General features: G+C 43.1%; 1 protein-coding gene across 1 annotated transcript; it reads right to left on the minus strand.

The window, feature by feature from the left end:
* Positions 1-1,099: 1,099 nt before the first annotated feature.
* On the minus strand, positions 1,100-16,870 carry CDC37L1 (cell division cycle 37 like 1, HSP90 cochaperone). Its single transcript, XM_048290905.1, has 7 exons — positions 16,680-16,870; positions 15,067-15,348; positions 12,679-12,769; positions 10,631-10,746; positions 10,220-10,342; positions 2,695-2,850; positions 1,100-1,714 (listed from the first exon to the last, which is right to left on the minus strand). Exons 1-7 carry the CDS (start codon positions 16,782-16,784, stop codon positions 1,613-1,615), a joined length of 975 nt encoding a protein of 324 aa, XP_048146862.1. The 5' UTR covers positions 16,785-16,870; the 3' UTR covers positions 1,100-1,612.
* Between the last annotated feature and the right edge of the window lie 4,952 nt (positions 16,871-21,822).

Consider the following 21,822-nt stretch of genomic DNA (forward strand, 5'->3'; position numbering starts at 1 on the left):
CCCCTGAGCCTCTTTTTCTCCAGGCTAAACAACCCCAGCTCCCCCAGTCACTCCTCACAGGACTTGTGCTCTAGACCCTTTCCCAGCTCCACTGCCCTTCTTAGACATGCTCCTCCAGCACCTCCATGTCCTTCTTGGAGTAAAAGGCCCAAAACTGAACACAGGATTAGAGTTGTGGCCTCACCAGTGCTGAGTACAGGGGGACAATCCCTGCCCTGGTCCTGCTGGCCACACTGTTGCTGGGACAGGCCAGGATGCCATTGGCCTTCTTGGCCACCTGGGCACACCCTGGCTCATGTTCAGCTGCTGGCACCAGCACCCCCAGGTCCTTTTCCTGTGGGCAGCTTTGCAGCCACTCTGCCCCAGCCTGTGGTACTGCCTGGGGGTGTTTTGCCTGAACTAAAAACTGGAGTAGGCTGTCATCACTGAACTTTTGAAATCAGTATGCCTTCTAGACCTTAGGTAAAATCAGAACATTTCAGTAAAGGCTGGAGAGTGTTTACTGATACCATTATCTGAGGCATAAGCTGTCTTCACTACTCTTCCCATTGCAGTATACATTTTTATAGACAGACCTGCTGTTAACAGCAGCAAGATAGAAAAGCACAATAGAGTTTTGGAGTGCAAGGTTCTGTGGAAGGCCTTGTCTAGAAAAAGTATTTGGACTTCCAGCTTCTCAAACAAGAAGCTTTTAATGGTTTTCCACTTTGCTTGAGTTGACCATGTCAAAACCCCACTTTGGTTTAGTAGCACATGAAGTACCTTTCAAACACTGCATGACACCTCACCCTATACGACCTGTGACAAAGCTTTTTGTTTAAACTGAGGTCTTAGCCTAACCCTTGTACCTCAAGTTCCCTTCATCAATTACTTCTACCACAAGATTTGGTTTTAAAAGAAGAATCTGAAGTCAGCTAGATGAGCAAGAAGAGAGTCTGACTCTCAGAAATCATACAACCCAGCACTCATTTGTAAACAAGTGTTGCTTATGTCTTAGGATTAAACCAAGTTATGTTTAATGAAAGTACAATATAACATTTAAATCCCCTTAGTAGAGGTAGAAAGCCAGTGTTTTAATCTAATCCATTCAGATCAGAAATACTGATACCAGATACTGATTTATTGCTATTAGTGATAACCAAATTTGAGAGCTTATACTGTCAGCAAGGTAGCATGAATACAGTTGCAATCTCCAATATTCAGAGTAAAACATATCCACATCTGTAGTAAGACAATAGCAGATTCTAACAAGAATCTGCTGCTTCTTGTAAACATTGTATTTGTGCAGATGTTTAATTTCCAAAATCATGAAAGGCAAGGTTAGTAGCAGAAAACACATCCAGTTTCACATTCGGCAATGTAAGAACCCTGCTCTTCAAGGACAACTAAAAACCTAGCAGCACATTTCAAACAATATTACAAGTTTTTCTTAATTACTCACCCTTCGAAGTCCCTCCCCCCCAAAACGAAATAAAAACAACAAAAATCTGACACAAAAAAATAAAGTGCAGTACCCAGAAAAATAAGTGTCAAGAAAATAGCCATGTTTGTTTCTTTGGGAAAAAAAACCAAAGGGGAAATAAAAGAGTACTTGGCCTCAGGCTTAAAAGTACTATAATGTGTCCATCATTTTGGATTCTTCTTCATCTCTTTGTATCACAGAGTTAAAACTGCAGACATCCGTGTTTATGGAACCTTGTAGATCTCCTGTGTTCTGCAACAGATGAAAAATCGACAGTTTAATGCTCTGTAACTGTACACGTGGAGGGAGAAACAAGAGTGAGAGAGAAACAGAGAAGACTGTTTGCATTGTCCATCTTATGATGTCCATCTTGAAATTTGCAAGAGAAAGGAAATAAGGTCTGAAAACATCATCAACCAGCATTACATCACTGTTTCAAGAATTTTTAAAATTTGCTAGCATAGCTTGTATTTGGTCCTAATATTTCTAGTACCTAACTGCACATTTACATAAAATTCAGCTGTTTGATCTTACCTCTGAGAGGTACTTTAATCAAATTATTTCAAACAAGTACTTTCAATTGTGATTCCTTTCCTAACACATATTTTTTGACAATCTTTTAAGTTGTTTCTTCATTCCAGAATGTGGCCATAACTGGAACTGTAAAAAACACCTAAGTATGTTCAGTTTCCTTTCATCACGAAGGGAGACTTTCCTTAGGCTTGACTTCTCTTGCCCAGAGAAGCTGTGGTGTGCCAGGCAGTGTTCAAGGCCAGGGTGGATAGGGCTGTGAGCAGTCTGGTCAATGAAAGGCGTCCCTGCCATGGCAGGGGGTTTGGAATTAGACGATCTTTAAAGGCCCCTCCAACTCAAACCATTCTATGATTCTGTGACTTACTTGACTGATCCCATGATTTTACACTGCTTGTGGTGATGACCGGGAATACAGTTCTAGGATCTGATCCGTTCTGTCATGCAGTGTTTATTTCAGGCATGAAAATGTAAAGGCACTGAACAAATAGATGCTTTTGATCTTATGCTGATGCTGTGTGAATTCCAGCAAGGAAAAAGAAAGCCCATATATGCCTTGTGTATTAATAATACTGCATGATATATCCCAAGTACTAGCAATTCAAGAAATACTCCTCTTTACATCTCAGAAAGGTACAGCTTCTCTAGGCAGGACCTAATCCTGCTTTAGTTAAATTAAACTTTAGAAATAATAAACCTACCTGTAAGAAAGATGTCCACTCTCCCATGCAACCAGGATTAACATTGAGATCATGGAGTAACATAGTTTGAAAGCCATGTGATTGTGACCAGATTCTCACTCTTGTCTTAAATGCCTCAAGTTCATTTTTAAAGGCCTCAAAGTAGCCTTCTCCTGTCTGCAAAGAGAAAAATGAAATATTTGTTCTTCATCCAGATTTACTTTTGAATTGTGAGCATACACAGTGCTGAAAAAAATCCATGCAGTAATGACATGGAATTTTGGGGAATAACAACTGGGAACAACTCAGGAATGATGTCAGTCAATTTAAAATTATATTTCAGGTAGATTTCTTTTTAAGACAACCTGTAGCATTTATATGTATAAGTAAAGTAACTGATTTATCTAAGGACATGTAAAACTAAATCTAATTTTAGCCTTTCATTTATTCCGACTCAGAAGGTATCCTTACAACAGGTGCTTTTTGAAGCCCTTTGGTCAAAAGTAAAGCACAAACTGACTCACATTTTAACTACAATCATTTAAGCACTATTAAGATCCCTTAAACTCTTGAACAACTGAACACAGCCTACAGCAAATCACAGTTTCAGTTTTCCCACCTTTTTCCTGCACAGCTCTGGATTGCCCTATTTCAGTAATGAGAAAGGGACACTATTTATATATCCACCCCACTGTAAAGTGCAGATGAAATGGAAAAACTGTGACAATACGTAACTACACTTTGAAAACACATGCAATTAGTCAAAAGTCAGAGCAGTTTAAGCCCAGTCTGTGTTTGCTGTTGTCTGTAACACACCTGCTGTCCCCCTGCTGCAACAAGCAAAATCCACTAAGCCTTCTGTTTTGGGGTGATTTTATGATGCTACTTTATTCCCTAATCATCTGCTTTATGCCCAGAAAATGTCTCTGGTACCTTTAAGATGAACCAGGGGACGGGGCCAGAGCCTGAGAACCCCAGGTGCGGGCTCTATTCGATCTCTCTCTCCAGTGTGGTCAGTGGCTACATTGCCTTTTAGTGAATTAATTTTGACAACTTAGGCAAGAAGCTTCTGGGTTTTTTTCTCCTTTCCTCCCCTGCCTCCTCACCCTGGCCTGGTGGCTTTTCACAGGCAAATCCTTTCAGCAAGATTTTTTTTTTTTTTTTTCCCTCTCTCTGGCCCAGGGAGCCTATGGGGCACCCCCAGCCAGTCCAAACCCCAGGAAGACCGAGTCAGTGAAAGAAGGGACATTAAACTCCACCAACTTCACCTGCTGCAAGAACACTCATGCCAGAAATCCAATAGGTTCCCAGCTGCTGCATGAACTGTTTTCTCTCCACTTCCAAGAGACAAAGAAGGGCAGCAGCCAGCTGTGCTGCTCGGCCACATGGTGAGGTGGAGGTGGGGTGTAAGGTTCAATTTTTGTTTTTTTTTTCCTGTGCTTTGTGGGTATCTTGCTTTGCTAATAAACAGTTTTACCTTTTTTTTTCACTTTCATCCCCTGGTATCCATTTCTCTCACGGGCAGAAGAAAAGGGAGTTATTGCAGTCCTTTCTCTCTAGAGGAGATGCTCATTCCAGGGCATTTTTCTCCTGAAATTTGTCTCCAAAACAGAGACAAATTTGGCACCCAATGTAGGGCAAGAGAAAGTGAAAAAAAAAATACATTCTGGTTTGAAACACTTTGTATTAGGGTACAGCAGTCAGTGGTCACCACACTGCATGATTTAATAACGTTTCTCTGGAACCTAGGCATGTGTACCTGTCTGCAGAGATAGGGAATTGGGTCCCTGCCATATACCTTTTACAAATCAGGAACACAAATTAGGATTGTCATGTTAATATGCCTGCTGCTAGTGATTTACACAAGTTTAACAGAAATAATGGGAACCACTGAGAACCATTGTCTTTCCGTCCTGGCCTCAGGAACCTTCTTTTGGGGTTTTTTAGTAATTACACCCAGTCTTTTAGGGGAAAAGTGGGGGACAATATTTCCCAGCACTTCATCTCCTTTTTCCCCTCAGATGTGGCACGTTAACCTTTTGAGAATGTTCAGTTTCCCCTGGATGTTGAAGATACCACCCTCCTGTTGCATTATCTTGTAGGTTTCCTCTGTATGGTCTGTGGCTTGTCTAAAATGAGGGCTGAGATTTTCAGAGTTGTACAGATACCTACCCCAGTTGTGGAGAAGTCTGAGTGGTGTGGGATGTAGGAGGACACAGGCCAAACCCTGAAGGAATTCTCTGACCCAAATTTCCCTCCTGAACAAATTCAGAATCCAGCTGAGTTGGGGAAATATCTGAGAGAGAACTGCAATAGCAACTCTAGTGAGAAGAAACTCACTGCAAGGTGCTAGGTCCTGGCTAACACTTACCGCACACCGTAGGGCAGCAGATACAGCCAGAGGGGAAGGAGGATGAATCAGAAGACACCTCAGTCACTCTGGCTGCAGCTAAACCAGACAGGTAGCCTAAGCCAATAGCAATTGCTCCTGTCCAGAAAAGGAAACACAAAGCCAAATCCATTCACCCAGTGGATGATGATGGGCAGCCAGGACCTTCACAGCCAGCAGAGGAATCTGAACCAGAAATCATTACTGAGTGTCTGTCCACAGAAAGCCTTTGCACCCCAAGAAAAGCCTTATGAAACAGTATTAAGTTGGATGGTCCGAATCTGGGATGCTGCAGGCGATGGTACAGTTCTGGATGGCACTGAAGCGAGGCATTTGGGGTCCCTGTCATGTGATTTAAGTATTGACCAAGGGATGACAAGTGACCCTGAAGCTCTCAGTCTCTGGACATGGCTCTTAAGAAGTGCTGGGAAGATCTCCAGCTGCAGCAAAACCCCTGGAAGGCCATGGAACAAGGGATTCAATGCCTGAGAGAACTGGCAGTGATAGAGATCATATTCTCAGATGACCAAGCAATTAGGAGCCCTGATATGGTAAAATGCACACCAGTGATGTGGCTGAAACTTGCACAACACGCGCCACCAGAATATGTCCCTGCTTTGGCAATGATGACATGGAATGATGGGGATGAGACAGTGAGTCCTATGGTGAGGAGGCTCCGGGCGTATGCAGACGCTGTGCACGGCCCAACACAAGCAAGAATTGCAGCTGTGGAAAAGAGTCTGTCAGATCGCATATGGAAAATGGAAAACCAGACTGAGGAGACCCATAAGAAACTCAGAGACAAGATTAAAGAGGGCCTTCTTCATATCTCATCAGACCAGAGGCCCTGCTATCAGAAACAGACATCCCCCAGCTAGGGAGAGAGGACACACCCCCACAAGCTGAGCTGTGGTTTTTCTTTTGTGACCATGGGGAAAATATAAAAAGGTGGGATGGAAAACCCACTTCTGCCCTGGCAGCATGGGAGTGTGAAGCGAAGGACGGCAATAACCAGAGAGGGAGTTCCACCAGAAGGAAAGTATCTCTAGTTTTGAAAAATATCCAAGGCTAGAGGGGCCCTGCCTCTAGCCAGGTAGAGGCATGGGAGAATCAGGTCTTTTGGACTGTGTGGATTCATTGGCCTGGCACATCAGCACCACAAAAATACGAGGCCTTGGTCGACACTGGTGCACACTGCACCTTGATCCCATAGGGACATGTGGGGGCAGAACCTGTCTCTATTGCTGGGGTGACAGGGGGATTGCAGCAGTTAACCCTGTTGGTGAGCCTGACTGGAAATGAGTGGAAGAAACATCAGATTGTGACTGGCCCAGAGGCCCCGTGCATTCTGGGCATAGACTTCCTCCAAAGCGGATATTTCAAAGACCCGAAGGGACTCAGGTGGGCCTTGGGAACAGCTGCTGTGGAGGCAGAGGGCATTAGGCAATTGAACACCCTGCCTGGACTATCTGAGAATCCTTCTGCAGTTGGGCTCCTGAAGGGAGAAGAGCAGCGAGTGCCAATTGCCACCTCAACAGTGCACCGCCGGCAGTATCGGACAAATCGAGATGCTGTGATCCCCATCCACAAGATGATCCGCGAGCTGGAGAGCCAAGGGGTGGTCAGCAAGGCCCACTCACCCTTCAACAGCCCCATCTGGCCTGTGCGCAAGTCTGACAGGGAATGGAGATTGACTGTGGATTATTGTGCCTTGAATGAAGTGACTCCACCGCTGAGTGCTGCTGTGCCGGACATGCTGGAGCTCCAGTATGAGCTGGAGTCCAAAGCAGCGAAGTGGTACGCCACTATTGACATTGCCAATGCATTTTTCTCCATTCCTCTGGCAGCAGAGTGCAGGCCTCAGTTTGCCTTCACCTGGAGGGGCGTGCAGTACACCTGGAACCGACTGTCCCAGGGGTGGAAGCACAGTCCCACCATCTGTCATGGACTGATCCAGACTGCACTGGAAAAGGGTGAGGCTCCAGAACATCTGCAGTACATTGATGACATCATTCTGTGGGGGAACACAGCATTGCAGGTACTTGAGAAAGGAGAGAGAATCATCCAAATTCTCCTGGAAGCTGGTTTCACCATCAAAAGGAGCAAAGTCAAGGGACCTGCCTGAGAGATCCAGTTCCTGGGAGTAAAGTGGCAAGATGGACTACTACCGCAGGCCTGGTTCCTACGGTATATCACCATGTCCCACAGCCATAGGGAGGAGGAGGAGGAGAAGATCCAGAAGGCAGGAATTGTGCAGCAAGATTGATTTATTTAATTATTTTACAAACACTTTTATAGACTTTTTTCTTCATAGTCTAATTGGACAAAGGACCAGCCACCCCTTGGGGGTGATTGGCCAAAATCCTAAAACATCCATTATCAAAATATTTTCTACTATACCATAAACTTTCCAAGGTTGCAGGTGGCTTGGTTGTTTACATTCCCTGCTACCTCTTCTGTGAGAGAGAAAAATCTCTCACGGACTTAGAAAATAACAAGAAGTCCTTGCTAACAGCATTTTTGTACCTACAATGGATAACGTCAGATTCCCACTGAGGTCATCAATAAGATCACTGCGATGTCTCCACCGACCAGCAAGAAGGAAACACAAGCTTTCCTAGGCGCCATAGGTTTCTGGAGGATGCACATTCCTGAGTACAGCCAGATCATGAGCCCTCTCTACCTGGTTACCCGCAAGAAGAATGATTTCCACTGGGGCCCTGAACAGCAGCAAGCCTTTGCCAAGATCAAGCAGGAAATTGCTCACGCCGTAGCCCTTGGCCCAGTCAGGACAGGATCAGAGTAAAGAACGTGCTCTACTTTGCAGCTGGGAACAATGGTCTGTCCTGGAGCCTCTGGCAGAAGGAGACTGGGGAGACTCGGGGTCTGGGATTCTGGGAGCCGAAGCTACAGAGGGTCCAAAGCCAACTACACTCCCACAGATAAGGAAATCCTGGCAGCCCATGAAGGAATCTAAGCTGCCTCAGAAGTAATCAGCACAGAGGCACAACTCCTCCTGGCACCCCGACTATGGTGCTGGGGTAGATGTTTAAAGGAAAGGTTCCCTCTACCCACCATGCCACCAATGCCACATGGAGCAAATGGATTTCTCTTATGACACAGAACGCCTGAATTGGAAACCTGAATCACCCTGGGATTTTGGAAATAATCACAAATTGGCCTGAAGGTGAAAGTTTTGGTCTTACTGATGACGAGGAGCAGGAACAAGTGACACGCGCTGAAGAAGCTCCACCGTACAACCAACTGCCATCAGAAGACACACGCTATGCTCTTTTCACCGACGGTTCTTGTCACATCGTAGGGATGAACCAGAAGTGGAAAGCGGCCGTATGGAGTCCTACACAATGGGTTGCCGAAGCTACCGAAGGAGAAGGTAGATCAAGCCAACTTGCTGAACTCATTCAGTTGGCCCTGGACATTGCTGAGAGAGAGAAGTGGCCAAAGCTCTACCTCTACATTGATTCATGGATGGTAGCCAATGCTCTGTGGGAATGGCTGGAAAGGTGGAAAAAGGCCAACAGGTAGCATAGGGGAAAACCAATCTGGGCTGCTGAGGAGTGGAAAGACATCACTGCCCGAGTAGGAAAGCTAGTTGTGAAAATCTGCCATGTAGATGAACATGTCCCCAAGAGTAGGGCTGATGGGAACACCAAAACAATGAGCAGGTAGATCAGGCTGCGAAAATAGAGGTGTCCCAGATAGACTTGGATTGGCAACATAAAGGAGAACTGTTCCTAGCTCGATGGGCCCATGATGCCTCAGGCCATCAGGGCAGAGATGCCACCTATAAGTGGGCACAAGACCAAGGGGTGGATCTAACCATGGACAGTATCTCCCAGGTTATCCATGATTGTGAGACATGCGCTGCAATTCAAGCAGGCCAAGCGGGTGAAGCCTCTGTGGTATGGTGGGCAATGGTCCAAATACAAGTATGGGGAGGCCTGGCAGATTGATTACATCACACTGCCTCAAACCTGCCAAGGCAAGCGCTATGTGCTCACAATGGTAGAAGCCACCACTGGGTGGCTGGAGACCTACCCTGTGCCTCATGCTACTGCCCGGAACACCATCCTGGCCCTTGAAAAGCAAGTCCTTTGGAGGCATGGCACCCCTGAGAGAATTGAGTCTGACAATGGGACTCATTTCAAGAACAGACTTATAAACACCTGGGCTAGAGAACATGGCATAAAGTGGGTGTACCACATCCCTTACCATGCACCACATGCTGGGAAAGTAGAGCAGTGCAACAGCCTGCTCAAAACCACCTTGAAGGCACCGGGCAGGGGAACTTTCAAAAACTGGGAGGTGCATTTAGCAAAGGCCATCTGGTTTGTTAACACCCAAGACTCCACCAACCAAGCAGGCCCTGCCCAATCTGAGCCCCTGTGAGAAGTACATGGAGACAAAGTTCCAGTAGTGCATGTCAGGGGACTTTTGGGCAAAAGTGCTTGGGTCAATTCTGCCTCGAGTACAGACAAACCCATTAGTGGGGCTGTCTTTGCTCAGGGACCTGGGTGCACATGGTGGGTAATGCAGAAGGATGGGGAAACACGTTGTGTACCTCAGGGAGATTTGCTTTTGGGTGAGAACCCCTTGTAATGTTGGAATACCTATGTACCACTGTTTGCTGAATGTGACTGCCACTACTTGTATATAGTTACATGTATATATGTATAGATGTGTGTGCTTAGAATTGGAATGTATTAATTTGGGCATTAAGCTGACGGTATGGAATAAGGGCTTGCGGTGATTCTATGATGCTACTTTATTCCCTGATCATCTGCTTTATGCCTAGAAAATGTCTCTGGTATCTCTAAGATGAACCAGGGGATGGGGCTGGAGCCTGAGAACCCCAGGCACAGGCTCTATTCAATCTCTCTCTCTCTCCAGTGTGGAAACACTCATTCCAGGGCATTTTTCTCCTGAAACTTGTCTCCAAAACTGAGACACTTTCATTTTCAGAACTGGAATTATAACAAAGTACTCTGTCTAGAAAATAATTGCTAACAAAGCACTTTCCCATAAGCCTAAATCAGTCAACACATTATTTAGCCTCGTAGGAAGAGACCCTCTCTAGAACACTGGTCTCCTGTAAAGCATCAAGAGTTTCTCACATCATTACCCAAGTTGACTTACTTTGGCTTTTTGGAAAAAGAGACGAAAACATCCTCTTGGATCCACATTGCAACTTCTGGCAATTTCTATAATAAACTGCATTACAACTGCTTGGTGTGCTACTTGCTCCATCAGAGCTCTTTTCTGAAAAAAGGAGCAAAAAAAAAGAGTTGAAGTTCTGATTTAAAGAAGTTCCTGTGATTATATTTCTAAAATTCAGCAGAATTTCCTTTTGCTCCAGTTCCTAAGCAGATGAGAACTGATGCTTACAGAACCAAGAGGACTCATAAATAGCTATAACTAAACATAAATGTGACAATGCACTATCAATAAAGTGATTGGAAGAACAGTTCAACAGCTAACGAAGTTGGTCACCATTCTACTGTGCAAGTGGGAAAATGTGTGCTTCCAAAGATTTAAACATCTTCATACCTGTTCAGCTTCTAGATGAAAACACCACAACATGAGATACCTAGATGTTTCTTCACATACAAGGTATGGGTGATCAGACAAAAACCTTTGACTATCATCCCATCTGCTCAGCATGCCTAATAAGAGAAACACAGTTAAGATATTCTAAATGGATAAATGATTTGATGCAGCAAGGAAATTACTTGCACTGATACCCAGTATATAACAACTTGGCAATTTACCAACCTCAAAATGACAGCATGCAGCTAAATTTGGGGGGTTTATTTATACATCTAAGCAATGCTGAAAGAGCATTACCAGAAGACATAATTAGACTTTGAAAATACTAAAAGTAGATTATAACAGTTATGCATTTCTAGCAATGCTGATAAGTTATTTTTAATCAGTCCTCATACACAAAGTGGTGTAGGTATCTATTAGTTACAGTATCAATTGGCTTAAAAAGTTTATGGATAGAGATTTACACTAAGTGGCTCTGACAAACACAAATCCTCTAAATGCTCGCAAATAAAAATGCAAAGAACAGAACCTGTATTCTGTCAAAAATTAAAGTGCTTCTAACACATAATTTGCTATATTTTTAGAAAAATTCAAATTAATTATACAAACAGCTTGATCTCAAAAAACAAGCTACACCAGTATCGGAAAGTTAATCAGAACTTTGAATTGTGGTATCGTGGCACTACCTTAATGTAATAAGCTGAATTTAAAATCAGAACTCAATACTCACAGCATTTCTCAAAACTGCCCTCCAAGTATCACTGACAGTCATTATTGGCAACAGGTACCAGATGTAGAGTTTCACCCATCTATCAGCACAATTATAACTGGGCTAGAGATAATTCAGTGGTAATGACCTAAGATAATCTGAATTCTAGCAAACAATGGCGAAAGAGAAAGCAAGAGTTTATATTTCTTTTGACTGTTTTCGAGTTATTCTGTGTAAGTTCTTTATTGAAGTCAGAGCAGGATCCAGAAACAGGACTCATGCAATATAGCAAAGTCCACAGCGAGCATGGAACAAGTGACTTCAGAAAGCATTAATGTACTGTAGTTTTCTACAGTGGACTTATGTATTTCAAATTAAAATAGTAACATGGCTTTGAACTTACAAAGTACAAAAAAATTTAGCTTCTCTAATAAGGTTGCTTCTGTAACAGTTTAATTTTAATTTAGACAAAGAGTTATTCTGTCCAACTCTCAGCTAGGAAGCCTACAAGATAGCCTCTTCTTTTTTTACCTGCTGAAATGCACAGCAGGGGGATATTTTCTAATTCCAGTATCATTACACTGAGCAGTTAAGGTACTTGAGAGAACCTGTACCTATTACTGCTGTTTACATACTCTGACATCATTGTACCTCAACTTGATACTTGCAAGGCTTGCTAAGGCTAATAGAGCTCAAAGCCCTTTCTTTAAAACAGCTTTAAGACCCTCAGAAGCCAAATAGCTTATTAAAAACAAGTTTGTAAGAACAACTGAATTTTGCCGATCTAGTCTTACTCTTGATTGTTCCAGAATTCTAAATACGGCTACACTGTACTATTGTGTGAAACCAGCCTGAATGGCAAGCACTTCAGAGAACCATCAAAATTTCAGATTACATTACAAGATTAGCTTTGTGCTCAATCAAGTTTAACAATTATGACAGAGCTAAAGTGACACCTAGTGGATAATTAAGTATAGTTTTAAACACACAATTCTGAGCACACATACTCTCAGTGCAGGTGTTTACAAACATGTCCATTTAATCAGCCATTACCCTTACAGATTAACAGGTGACCAAAACCCATTTAATAAAACATTTAATCTCCTTTAATAAAAGCAGGGCGTCATGGACAACCCATGCACTTTTATATACATGACTTATATTTCCAGGAACGTCCTTGCCTTTTCCCACTGGTGTGGAATATCCCTCTGTCCTGATAAAATAAAACTGAACAGTCTGTCATCTAGGTCTTTATTTTATTAGCATTCATTTTGTACAAGAAGGAGAAAACCAACACAAATTCTGTAGGCACTGCAAGATGTTGGAAAAACAGACTCACCAAAGTATCTAATCTTTTGTTCATGTTTTTGCATAAGTGGTTCAGACACAGCTTCATCTTCAATTTCTTTTCTTTTTTGATTAATAAAACTCTGAGGAAGAGAAAGATTGTACTATCACATAAATGCCACACATACTGTTCAGTGATATAAAGGAGTAACATATTTTAATATGCTACTATTTAAAGAGCTATGTTCTAATTTTAGAGTCATCTCATATTTGAGAAGGTTTTCTTTTAGAAAGTACATTACCTAGTAACAGAATTTCAAAGTCCCATCATAGTGTATGAAAAACTTCTGTTTTCAGATAGGAACGTACTGATCTGTTAGTCATGAGAATCATGTACATTGCAGCCTGGATCAGACAAATCAATGAAATTAGGAGATGTGATAGTGATGTCAAACTAATTTTTGGTTTTACATATTCTTCATGTATATTTGTAGCTCTGTAGCCTATTACTGCAAACCGTAGAGATCCATAGCTAGCATTTTACCTACTCGGTTAGCAAGAAAGACAAAACACATTCCTAAAGGCCCAGTGCTAATCTTGGTTCTTCTGAGACCAAGGACAAGATACTCTTCCATAAACAACTAGTGAGGAAGGGGGCTTCAGCAGAGAGTCGAACCAAGAGGAGGAATTACTTCAACATCTGTGTTCCCAGTTGGGGAGTCTTGTCAAGTTGCTAAATTTATAAAACTGTACTTGCTCTATGTCACGTAGCCACCTTCAGTGCATTTTCTGTGTGTATTTTGGTGTGTCCTTTCATTTTTATGAAGGGACCTTTCATAAAAGCTTTAACTGCATTTATCATCTGACTGTGTCTGGTTTGTGATTTTAAGGCTCAGAAAAAGGCAACAATATCAGCTGAAATTCAATTGTGAAAACAAAGATGAGAAAAAAGTTCATGCTAAATAATTTGTATTACAGTAGACAGTATTAGAGGCAAACTAAGTTTCATATTCTAGGTTGGATGGGACATTTAAAGATCATGGAATTTCAACCCTCCCTGCCCAGGCAAGAACATCTTCCACTGAATTAGGTTGCTTCAAGACCAATCCAATCTGACCTCTGGTACTTTAAGGATGAGGCCACCCACAACTTACTTCCCTGGGAAACCTGTTCCAGTGTCTTGACACCCTAACAATAAAAAAAAAAAGTCTTCCTTATAGCCAGTCTAAACCTACCATCTTTCAGTTTAAAGCCACTCCCCCTCGTCCTGTCACTACAGGCTGTGATAAAAAAATGTTTCTCTCTATCTTTCTTGTAAGGCCCCTTTATGTACTGAAAGGCCACACTAAGGTAAGTAAGAGCTTCCCAGAGCTTTCTCTTCTTCAAGCTGAACAACCTAAGCTCTCCCAGCTTTTCCTCATAGGAAAGGTGCTCCAGCCCTCTGATAATTTCTGTGGCCCTCCTCTGGAGCCACTCCAACAGGAGTCTTTCTTGTACTGGGGACCTGAGAACTGGGTGCAGCACTTTGGGGGGCGAGTCTCAGGAGAGGGGGCAGAATCCCCTCCCTGGCCCTGCTGCCCACGCTGCTTTGGATGCAGCCCAGGACACGTTTGGCTTTCTGGGCTGTGAGTGCCCATGGCTGGGTCATGTCCAGCCTCTCACCCACCAGCACCCCCAAGTCCTTCTGGGCAGGGCTGCTCTGATCTGTTCATCCCCAGCCTGTGCTGATACTGGGGACTGCCCTGACCCAGGTGCAGCACCTTGCACATGGCCTTGTTAAAACACATGAGATCACCACAGACCCACTTCTCAAGCTTTTCCAGGTGCCTCTGGAAGGCTTTCTTCAGGTCTGATAACTGCACCACTCAGGTTGGTGTCATCTGCAAACTTGCTGAGAGTGCACTTGATCTCTCTGTTTAACTCTAATGAAGATATTAAATAACACTGGTCCCAGTGCAGACCCTTGAGCGACACCACTTGTCCCTGATGTCCATTGGGACTCTGAGCCATATGCCACCAACCAATCACTTTCTTATCCATCTAAGAATCCACCCATGAAATCCATCTCTCTCCAATTTAAGAGAGAAGGATGTTGTAGGAGACCATGTCAAAGGCTTTACAGAAGTCCAGATAAATGACATCTGTAACCCTTCTCTTGCCCACTAATGCAGTCACCCCACTGTAGAAGGGCACTGAATTGGTCAGGCAGGACCTGCCCATGGTGCAGCTGTGCTGGCTGTCCCGAGCCACCGCCCTGTCCTACGTGTGCCTTAGCACAGCTTCTGGGAGGATCTTCCAGTGATCTTCCCAGGCACAGAGATGAGGGACACCTCATGGTTTTGTGCTGTACAAGACACAGAAGACACGCAGAGACTAGTAAGAACTGGAATGAACAAAAGAGGTTAGCACTTGTTTCCATGCACACTGATGTAGGTCATACCTTATTAAAAACTTCTTTACTAACAGGATCTGAGTTCCATAGATTCTGTCTTTCCCTCTGGTTTAGTGCTTCTTCTTTTCTTCTCCATTCTTCCTCTCGCCATCTCAACTCAGCAGCTTCTGTCCTTGCTTGAGCAGATTCCTGATCACAGGATTCTGAATTATGCAGTGCTAAACTACCAAATTTTTGCTGGGCTTCTGCTAGGTTCCATGTGCATTCTACAGAGTGCTTCACAAACTCTCTTTCTTTTTGGCAGGCTAATTCAATCCCTTGGCTGTATGTCTGTGAGGAAAATCAGACATGCTATTTATGGAGAGAAAATTGTTGGTTTACAGTTTCTATAGAAGCAGACTAGCCTGAATCCCAAAGATAATAATAATGCACCTGGAAGGCACCTTAGATATGCAGGATTATAACAGCAGGAGTGATGAAGCATGGCAACATACAACTATGTCTTCCAGAAAGAGATTTCCCATTCAAGCCACCTTAACTTTAAGTGTACTTGCAAAATCATGGATCATGTGCTGCTATCAGTAATAGTCTCCAGACTGTAAAAATACTTTTGACACAGCTGAAACCCCTCTGGTTATCTTAGGGCTGGAACATTAGCAGCAGCCAAGTGTGAGAATACTCTGAATATACACTTCTGATAAGAAATTACTGGTTTTGAGATGTCAGATCACAACAGTAAAGTAACTGCTGCTGGCTGCATTTCAGTATTAGTACCTAAACAGATGGCCAACATCTTCCCTTAAACCCACACTAGAAGTGGCATATAAGTTATAAAGCAGCCAAGGCCCAGCACAAACATGTGCTCCTTTTGCTCAAATCTGTTGAAGATGTCACCACTCATAGCTGGGAGAGAAAAGGGACATTGTAAGCAACTCTGTTTATATTACTTCCAGGTGTGTGGTCAGAATTCACACTCAGTAATTCAAGAAATTATCCTCTATAACACTTGTCATGTGTTTCCCACCAAGAGTGAAGAAAAAAAGCATCCATATGCATTAGTTCCTCAGCCTTCCACTGCCACGTTATGAAATCTGCAGTGCTGATAATCTCTGGCGGGGCACACGAAGGACAATTTGTGAAAGATTGTCTGAAGGAAACTTTAACGCAGGTAAATCAAACTTATCGTCCCAACTTTGTTTGGGAATTACAGCATTTTTATTCCGGCACTGACAAGAAGAAAATTCCACCGTTAGAAAACTACGTTAGAAAAGTAACGTAATGGCAGCTTCTTGCGAGAACACACAGAATTCCTTACAAGGCGTTTATAAATCGCCGCCTCGCCCTGGCCACCAGAAAAACACACCGCCTACCTATCTGCTCCTCAGGCACGGGGACGCTGGGATAACTCCAGCCCAGCTCCTTCCGCACCGCCCGCCCGCGGCGGAGCTGCTACCCAGGGCTGCCGGCGCCAGACCCCACCTGTCCCCGCCGGCCCTCAGAGCCCCGGCGGGCTCCCCCGCACGCCCCCGTCCCGCCACGGCGCCCGCCCTCCCGCCGCCCCTCCGCGGGCCGCGCCGCCCCAGCGCCGACTCACACCGCGCCCCCCGGGGCGAGACGCGGTGCGAGGGGCCGCGGCAGCGGGGCCGGGGGCACGGGCGTACCTGCACCTCCGGCAAGCGCTGCCGGAAGGCGGCAGCCTGCGCCCGCTCGTCGTCCTCCTCCTCCGGGGCGCCGCCGTCGTGGGAGCGCGGCAGCCACAGCGCCATGCCCGGTGCCGTCCCGGCGGCACGACCCGCTCGCCGGAACTGGGGCAGCGGCACTTCCGCCGATCGGAGCGCGGCCGGCAGCACCCGCCCCCGGCGCGTCGGGAGGAGCGAGTGCCGGGCGCGCCTCAGGGGCGGTAATGAAGGCAGCGGCGGGTGGGGGCGGGCACTGCCGCGGCTCCGCCTCTGCCCCGCTCCTCCTCCGTCCCTGCCCCGCCCCTGCCCTTACTCTGTGCCTGCGCCTGCACTTTTCCTTGCTGCTCTCTGTCTCCGTGCGTCTGGTCCTGTGGCTGCTCCTGTCCCTGCCCGCGCCACTGTCCCTGCCCCTGCCTTTTCCATGCCTCTGGTCCCCTTCCTGCAGGCTGCAGCGCGGCGCTGGCAAGCCTCGCGTGTGTGTGCGTGTATGTACGAGCCTTCAGTCCTAAGAGCTCCTGGGGTGCTGTCCTGGGGTGTTTTAATGGCTTGGCTCTCATCTGGGAATGGAAGTTAGCATAAAATGAGGCCATACCTTTGTGGTAATACCCCCGTAAAGATTAAAACGTGCCCTCGATGTAGTCCTAATTTTTTACCCATGGATTGGTTATTTAGCTCTTCCTCCAAACAGGAGGCACTGACTGGTTCTTTGGGGGTCGCAGGTGTAAAGTCTGTTAGAAAAATATGCCAAGAAAATTTTAGGTTGAATGGGAAGGCAGGGGGCTTGCTGTGGCCAAAGGGATAGTACTAATATGTTGCTGACAACAGTTCTCATCACTCAGTCATTTTCTTGTAGTAATCAAATGTTTCTGTGTTATGCTAAGGTCTATGAAATCAGTCCCTGTTATATGGGATGATAAAAGCCAAAAATACTAAACGAAAGAACTCCCAGTTATAGATCTTAACCTGGCACCCTTTTGAGGTTATCAGTATTAAAGCCAAGGGCCACTGAGTCCCGTCTGAGATAGGGTCCTGCAGACTTGGACTGATGCATGTGCCTAGACTGGATCAAGGAGTCTCATGTGAACGTACCCTTTTCTTTCCTAAGGTTGTGTTTCCTGGTGTGTTTCTGTCTGAGAAACCAACATATTTCTCAGTTTGTGCATCTTGGATCAACACAAAAAGGCAGAATTAATGCCTTCCTCCTGTTTTTCCTATCTTGTCTCATAAGGTGTGCTTTGTAAAGGTGACTTTGGTTTGTTGCATGCCTTCGGCTAGAAACTGATGTCTCAAGTCTTGTACAAGATGTAATCCGGGTGTAATCTTATTTTTCTTTACAAGTGGTAAGTTACTCTTGTTTCACATGTATCTCAACATAGTAAGATGCATTATTAGGGCCATTTCTCAAACAGAACTTCACATTTCTTTAAGATTTTATGATCTGGAGCTTTGACAGAAGTGGTTATGAGAGATCATCTCCCACATGGACAGTTTTTACCTAATCTCAGTAACAGCAACAGTTTATGTTAGGGTAATTGAAGTTATTTTGATTCAGATATGGTTGATCTGGGATCAATATGACAGCCTAATTATAATATGGCTATCATCTGTTAAGATTTTTGTCTGTATAGAAGACGTGATGTAAATGAAGATCTAAATAAATGATAGACAAGTGGTTTTACTGCCATTTTACATGTCACTCTAACACCTGAAACAGATGAGAACAGGAGTCTTTAGTGTTTTTCCTGTATCTTACTGTATGTTAATGCATGTTATTTTGTGTTTGAAGATTGTTTTTTAAAAAATGGTGTAAGAGAATGGCCATGTCTACTGACAAGCAAGCCCATCCTGAAGCCATTGCAAAATAGGAAAGCAAGAGGTTCAGAGGAACAGGATATTTCTTATCTATTTGCTCCAAAGTCTTCTTGATTGTTTTTCAAATTACTCTCACTACCTGTGTGTTTCTCTAGAATCGTTTACATCTGGCTTGCAAGAGGCCTTTCTTTGAATAGCATGATGGCTTTTCCTTTCCCCTGTGGTTGTCCTTGACTCAAGTGGAAAACTACACATGGAAGCTATGAAGTATAGCTCTCATTAAGGCCTTTTCCCTGTCTCAAGGCAAATGCAACTCTGAATACATGACTCTTCGATGTCTATGCAATAAAACCCCACAGCCATGTTATGACCAGAAGTGGGAAATACAACCCACTTCCACAGAACAGAAGTTTCTCATCTGTTTACTTACCCTAAGACTAAAGTAATCAACATGAAGTAGATGTTGTTAGATAAGTTCATCTTTTGTCTTACCACACATTAGGGTTTTTTTGTGCCTGTGACCTTCATTAGCAGGTGTTGACAAACAGTGAAGCAGCACATTTTCTTAGAGAAAAATGGCTTAGATCAGCCCTCTTAAAAAAACACTATTCCTAAAATATTGTCTGAAAACACTGCTGTCGTTTTAAGAAGGATATAGATGCATTAAAAAAAAAAACAAACCAAACAGTAAATATTAATAAAACAAGTGGAATGCAGCTGAGTGCAGCTTCTCTAAATAGGTAGAATGCCTGGCATTAATGCCCAAATAAAATCGGTGGTAAAGTTCCCATTTACTTCAAAGGGATCAGAATTTCACTCCAAGGCGTGCAAAGAGTATTTGAATAAGATGTAATTCATTGTAGTATCATTTACATAATACACAGTAACATAGAGGAAACTTCCTTACATTTTCTCATTTGCCCATAATATCTGTGGAAAATTACTGTCCTTTAAGGTGTTTAGAGTTACAGCTTTTAATCTTTTATTTTGGGATGTGTCCTATAGGATTGTCCAAGAATTCAAGTGTTTTTCAAACATATATTTCCTAATTGTACTTGTGGTTCTGCTGGTTTACAGTTTACCGTTGTACTGTAAACCTGATACTTTTTTCCCCACAAAGTACAGGCTGTTCTGAAGTTGATGTAGATATGAATGAATATGAAATTTCAGCTTTTTTTTTTCCAAAACATTGCATAACTTTAAAAATGTAAATCACATCCTAAAGCACACAGTAATATATAATATTAGCTAAGTGATTTTGCTCAGTGGCAGCTTGGCAAAAAATATGGGAATTATTTTGAATAGATATTAAAAGGTTCCTGTGAATACTAGTTTGTTTAATTACTGTTATAATGAATTTATTTACTTTTTACTGTTTTACCAAAGGTGTTTGAAAGTGGCATAGATCTGCTGCAGAAAGCAAAATATAGAAAGTAAGTACGAGTTTTAAAACATTTGAATAGGTGAATAACTAATACTGAAAAAGTAGGTCCATGTATTCACATAGTGAGTCTGTTTCTCTGACTGGCTTTCCAAAGTACATGACCTGGTACATGCTGGTCCCCCTTTATGTTGCTCTAATTTGAGCCATTTGAATGTCTGCCTTTATAAGCAAGCTCCCCTCAAATCAATTACATGATTTTTCCATTCATAGGACAGGCTGTATTCTGACACCTAGTGTGACACACTAGGCTAACCTGACACTGTGCTTTTTATTCTTCTATTAGCAATTTCGTATTTTGAAGTCTGTGACAAGTCATGTCACATTTAATGATTAGGCAGTCTTTTAAAAGCCAAAATCTTCTTGGGGAATGGGGGAGAGAAAAAAAATTATTTATAACAATGGCCTGTCTACATTCTGTTTTGTCATTGCTCATAAGCTTTGGCCAGACTTCTTCAGTTGTACCTACAGAAGCATGTGTTTTGTTAAAATATTTTCATCCCTTAGCTTTAATTCACTTGGAATTCCTTTGTCTTAGCTGGGTTTCAGGTTTTTGTCCTTCTGGAGCAAGCCATTCCTGTAAAATCAGCAGAAGGTCAAGCAGAAGCCACTTACTGTCCCATTGTCCTGATGGATTGTAAATCATCAGGTGTCAATCACAGAGACTGATTGTCCTGATATTTCTTTCATGTGTGTTTCTGTTCTGAGAATAATAATATTAGAACAAATACTCAAGGAACCAAAGTAGAAAGTAGCTTTGCATCTATCTCCTTTCTCATCTATCATTTGTCCACTCTTCTGATTTCTTTGCCTGTCCTTCTTCCATTCCTTTCTGTAAAGGTAGCTTTTGATTACTGTCCCAGGTGTAAACAGTAAATCTATTCTAATTATTTAGCCACTCTGCTATAGTTTGGGTTTTGTCTCCCAGTTAATGTAATAAAGTTTGAATTAAGTCATCCTGTGTCTTCAAGGCAAGTCAATATTTTTCCATATGCTAATTGATTTGACCCTGTAAAGGATATTAGTATGTGTTAGTTTTACGTCATGCCCCCCAGGTTTCTCTCCCTCATAAATTTAAGGACCTCCTCCACTGCTATTTCTTTCTACTCCATCGTTTCTGGTATATTGTGGGTACACACTTGAGTAGAAAAAAAAATATTTTCTGATTACACTCATTGAATAATTTGTTAGAATCAGTCATGATGCTTTAGTTTCTTCACCCTAATTTTCTTGTTTCTGATAGCAGTCTAGTTTGATGGTTACATTCAACTAAAAGACAAATAATAATGTAGAGTTCATCTTGTTAGATAATCATCTTCAGGCTTCATATTGAGTGTTCTTATGGGAAAAAGGCAAATGGACACTGGGTGGCAGATGAGTGCTGTTGTTGAGGTCACTGATTATGGAGCATTCATGTATGTTCTAAAACTGCAGGCAATTTTCTAAAATTGGTTATTATTCTGTTATGGCAAATTAAAAGTATACTCTATGTTCCCTGTGTAACAAATATTTCTTGTACATTTGGTATTTATTTTTCAAGGTACTTTGCACCAGATAGTCATCTTTCCCTTGCTTCTTTGCTTTGTGCTTTTAAGGGTTGCTGATATACTAAAGCATAATTTGTGATATCATTCCTGGTTCAAAAGCATCAGTGGTATTGGAAAAGGAGGATGCAAAGACTAAATTGAGACGATCTATTATTATCTCTACATAAAAGCCTGAACAAGGCAAAAAAAAAAGGTGATCTGGGTTAGTACAGAGTGCTCATTTTCTTGTATGATTACTTTCATGCGAGCTTTGTGGGTATCGTGCTGTCAGGTAACTAGGTGTAGTATATAAGTCTTGTTTGTCCCCTGGGCATAGCAGATTTTT

The sequence above is a fragment of the Corvus hawaiiensis genome, chromosome Z, assembly GCF_020740725.1.
Source record: "Corvus hawaiiensis isolate bCorHaw1 chromosome Z, bCorHaw1.pri.cur, whole genome shotgun sequence".
In the NCBI taxonomy this organism is placed as follows: domain Eukaryota; kingdom Metazoa; phylum Chordata; class Aves; order Passeriformes; family Corvidae; genus Corvus; species Corvus hawaiiensis.

Bases quoted from the DNA above. Each gene is read 5' to 3' on its own strand.
- CDC37L1 (XM_048290905.1), bottom strand. From the start codon at position 16,784: ATGGCGCTGTGGCTGCCGCGCTCCCACGACGGCGGCGCCCCGGAGGAG. The intron at 10,747-12,678 runs GTGAGTCTGTTT...TTCTCTTATTAG, and splicing joins ACAAAAGATTAGATACTTTG to GCATGCTGAGCAGATGGGAT. The intron at 1,715-2,694 runs GTAGGTTTATTA...CATCTGTTGCAG, and splicing joins AGTGGACATCTTTCTTACAG to AACACAGGAGATCTACAAGG.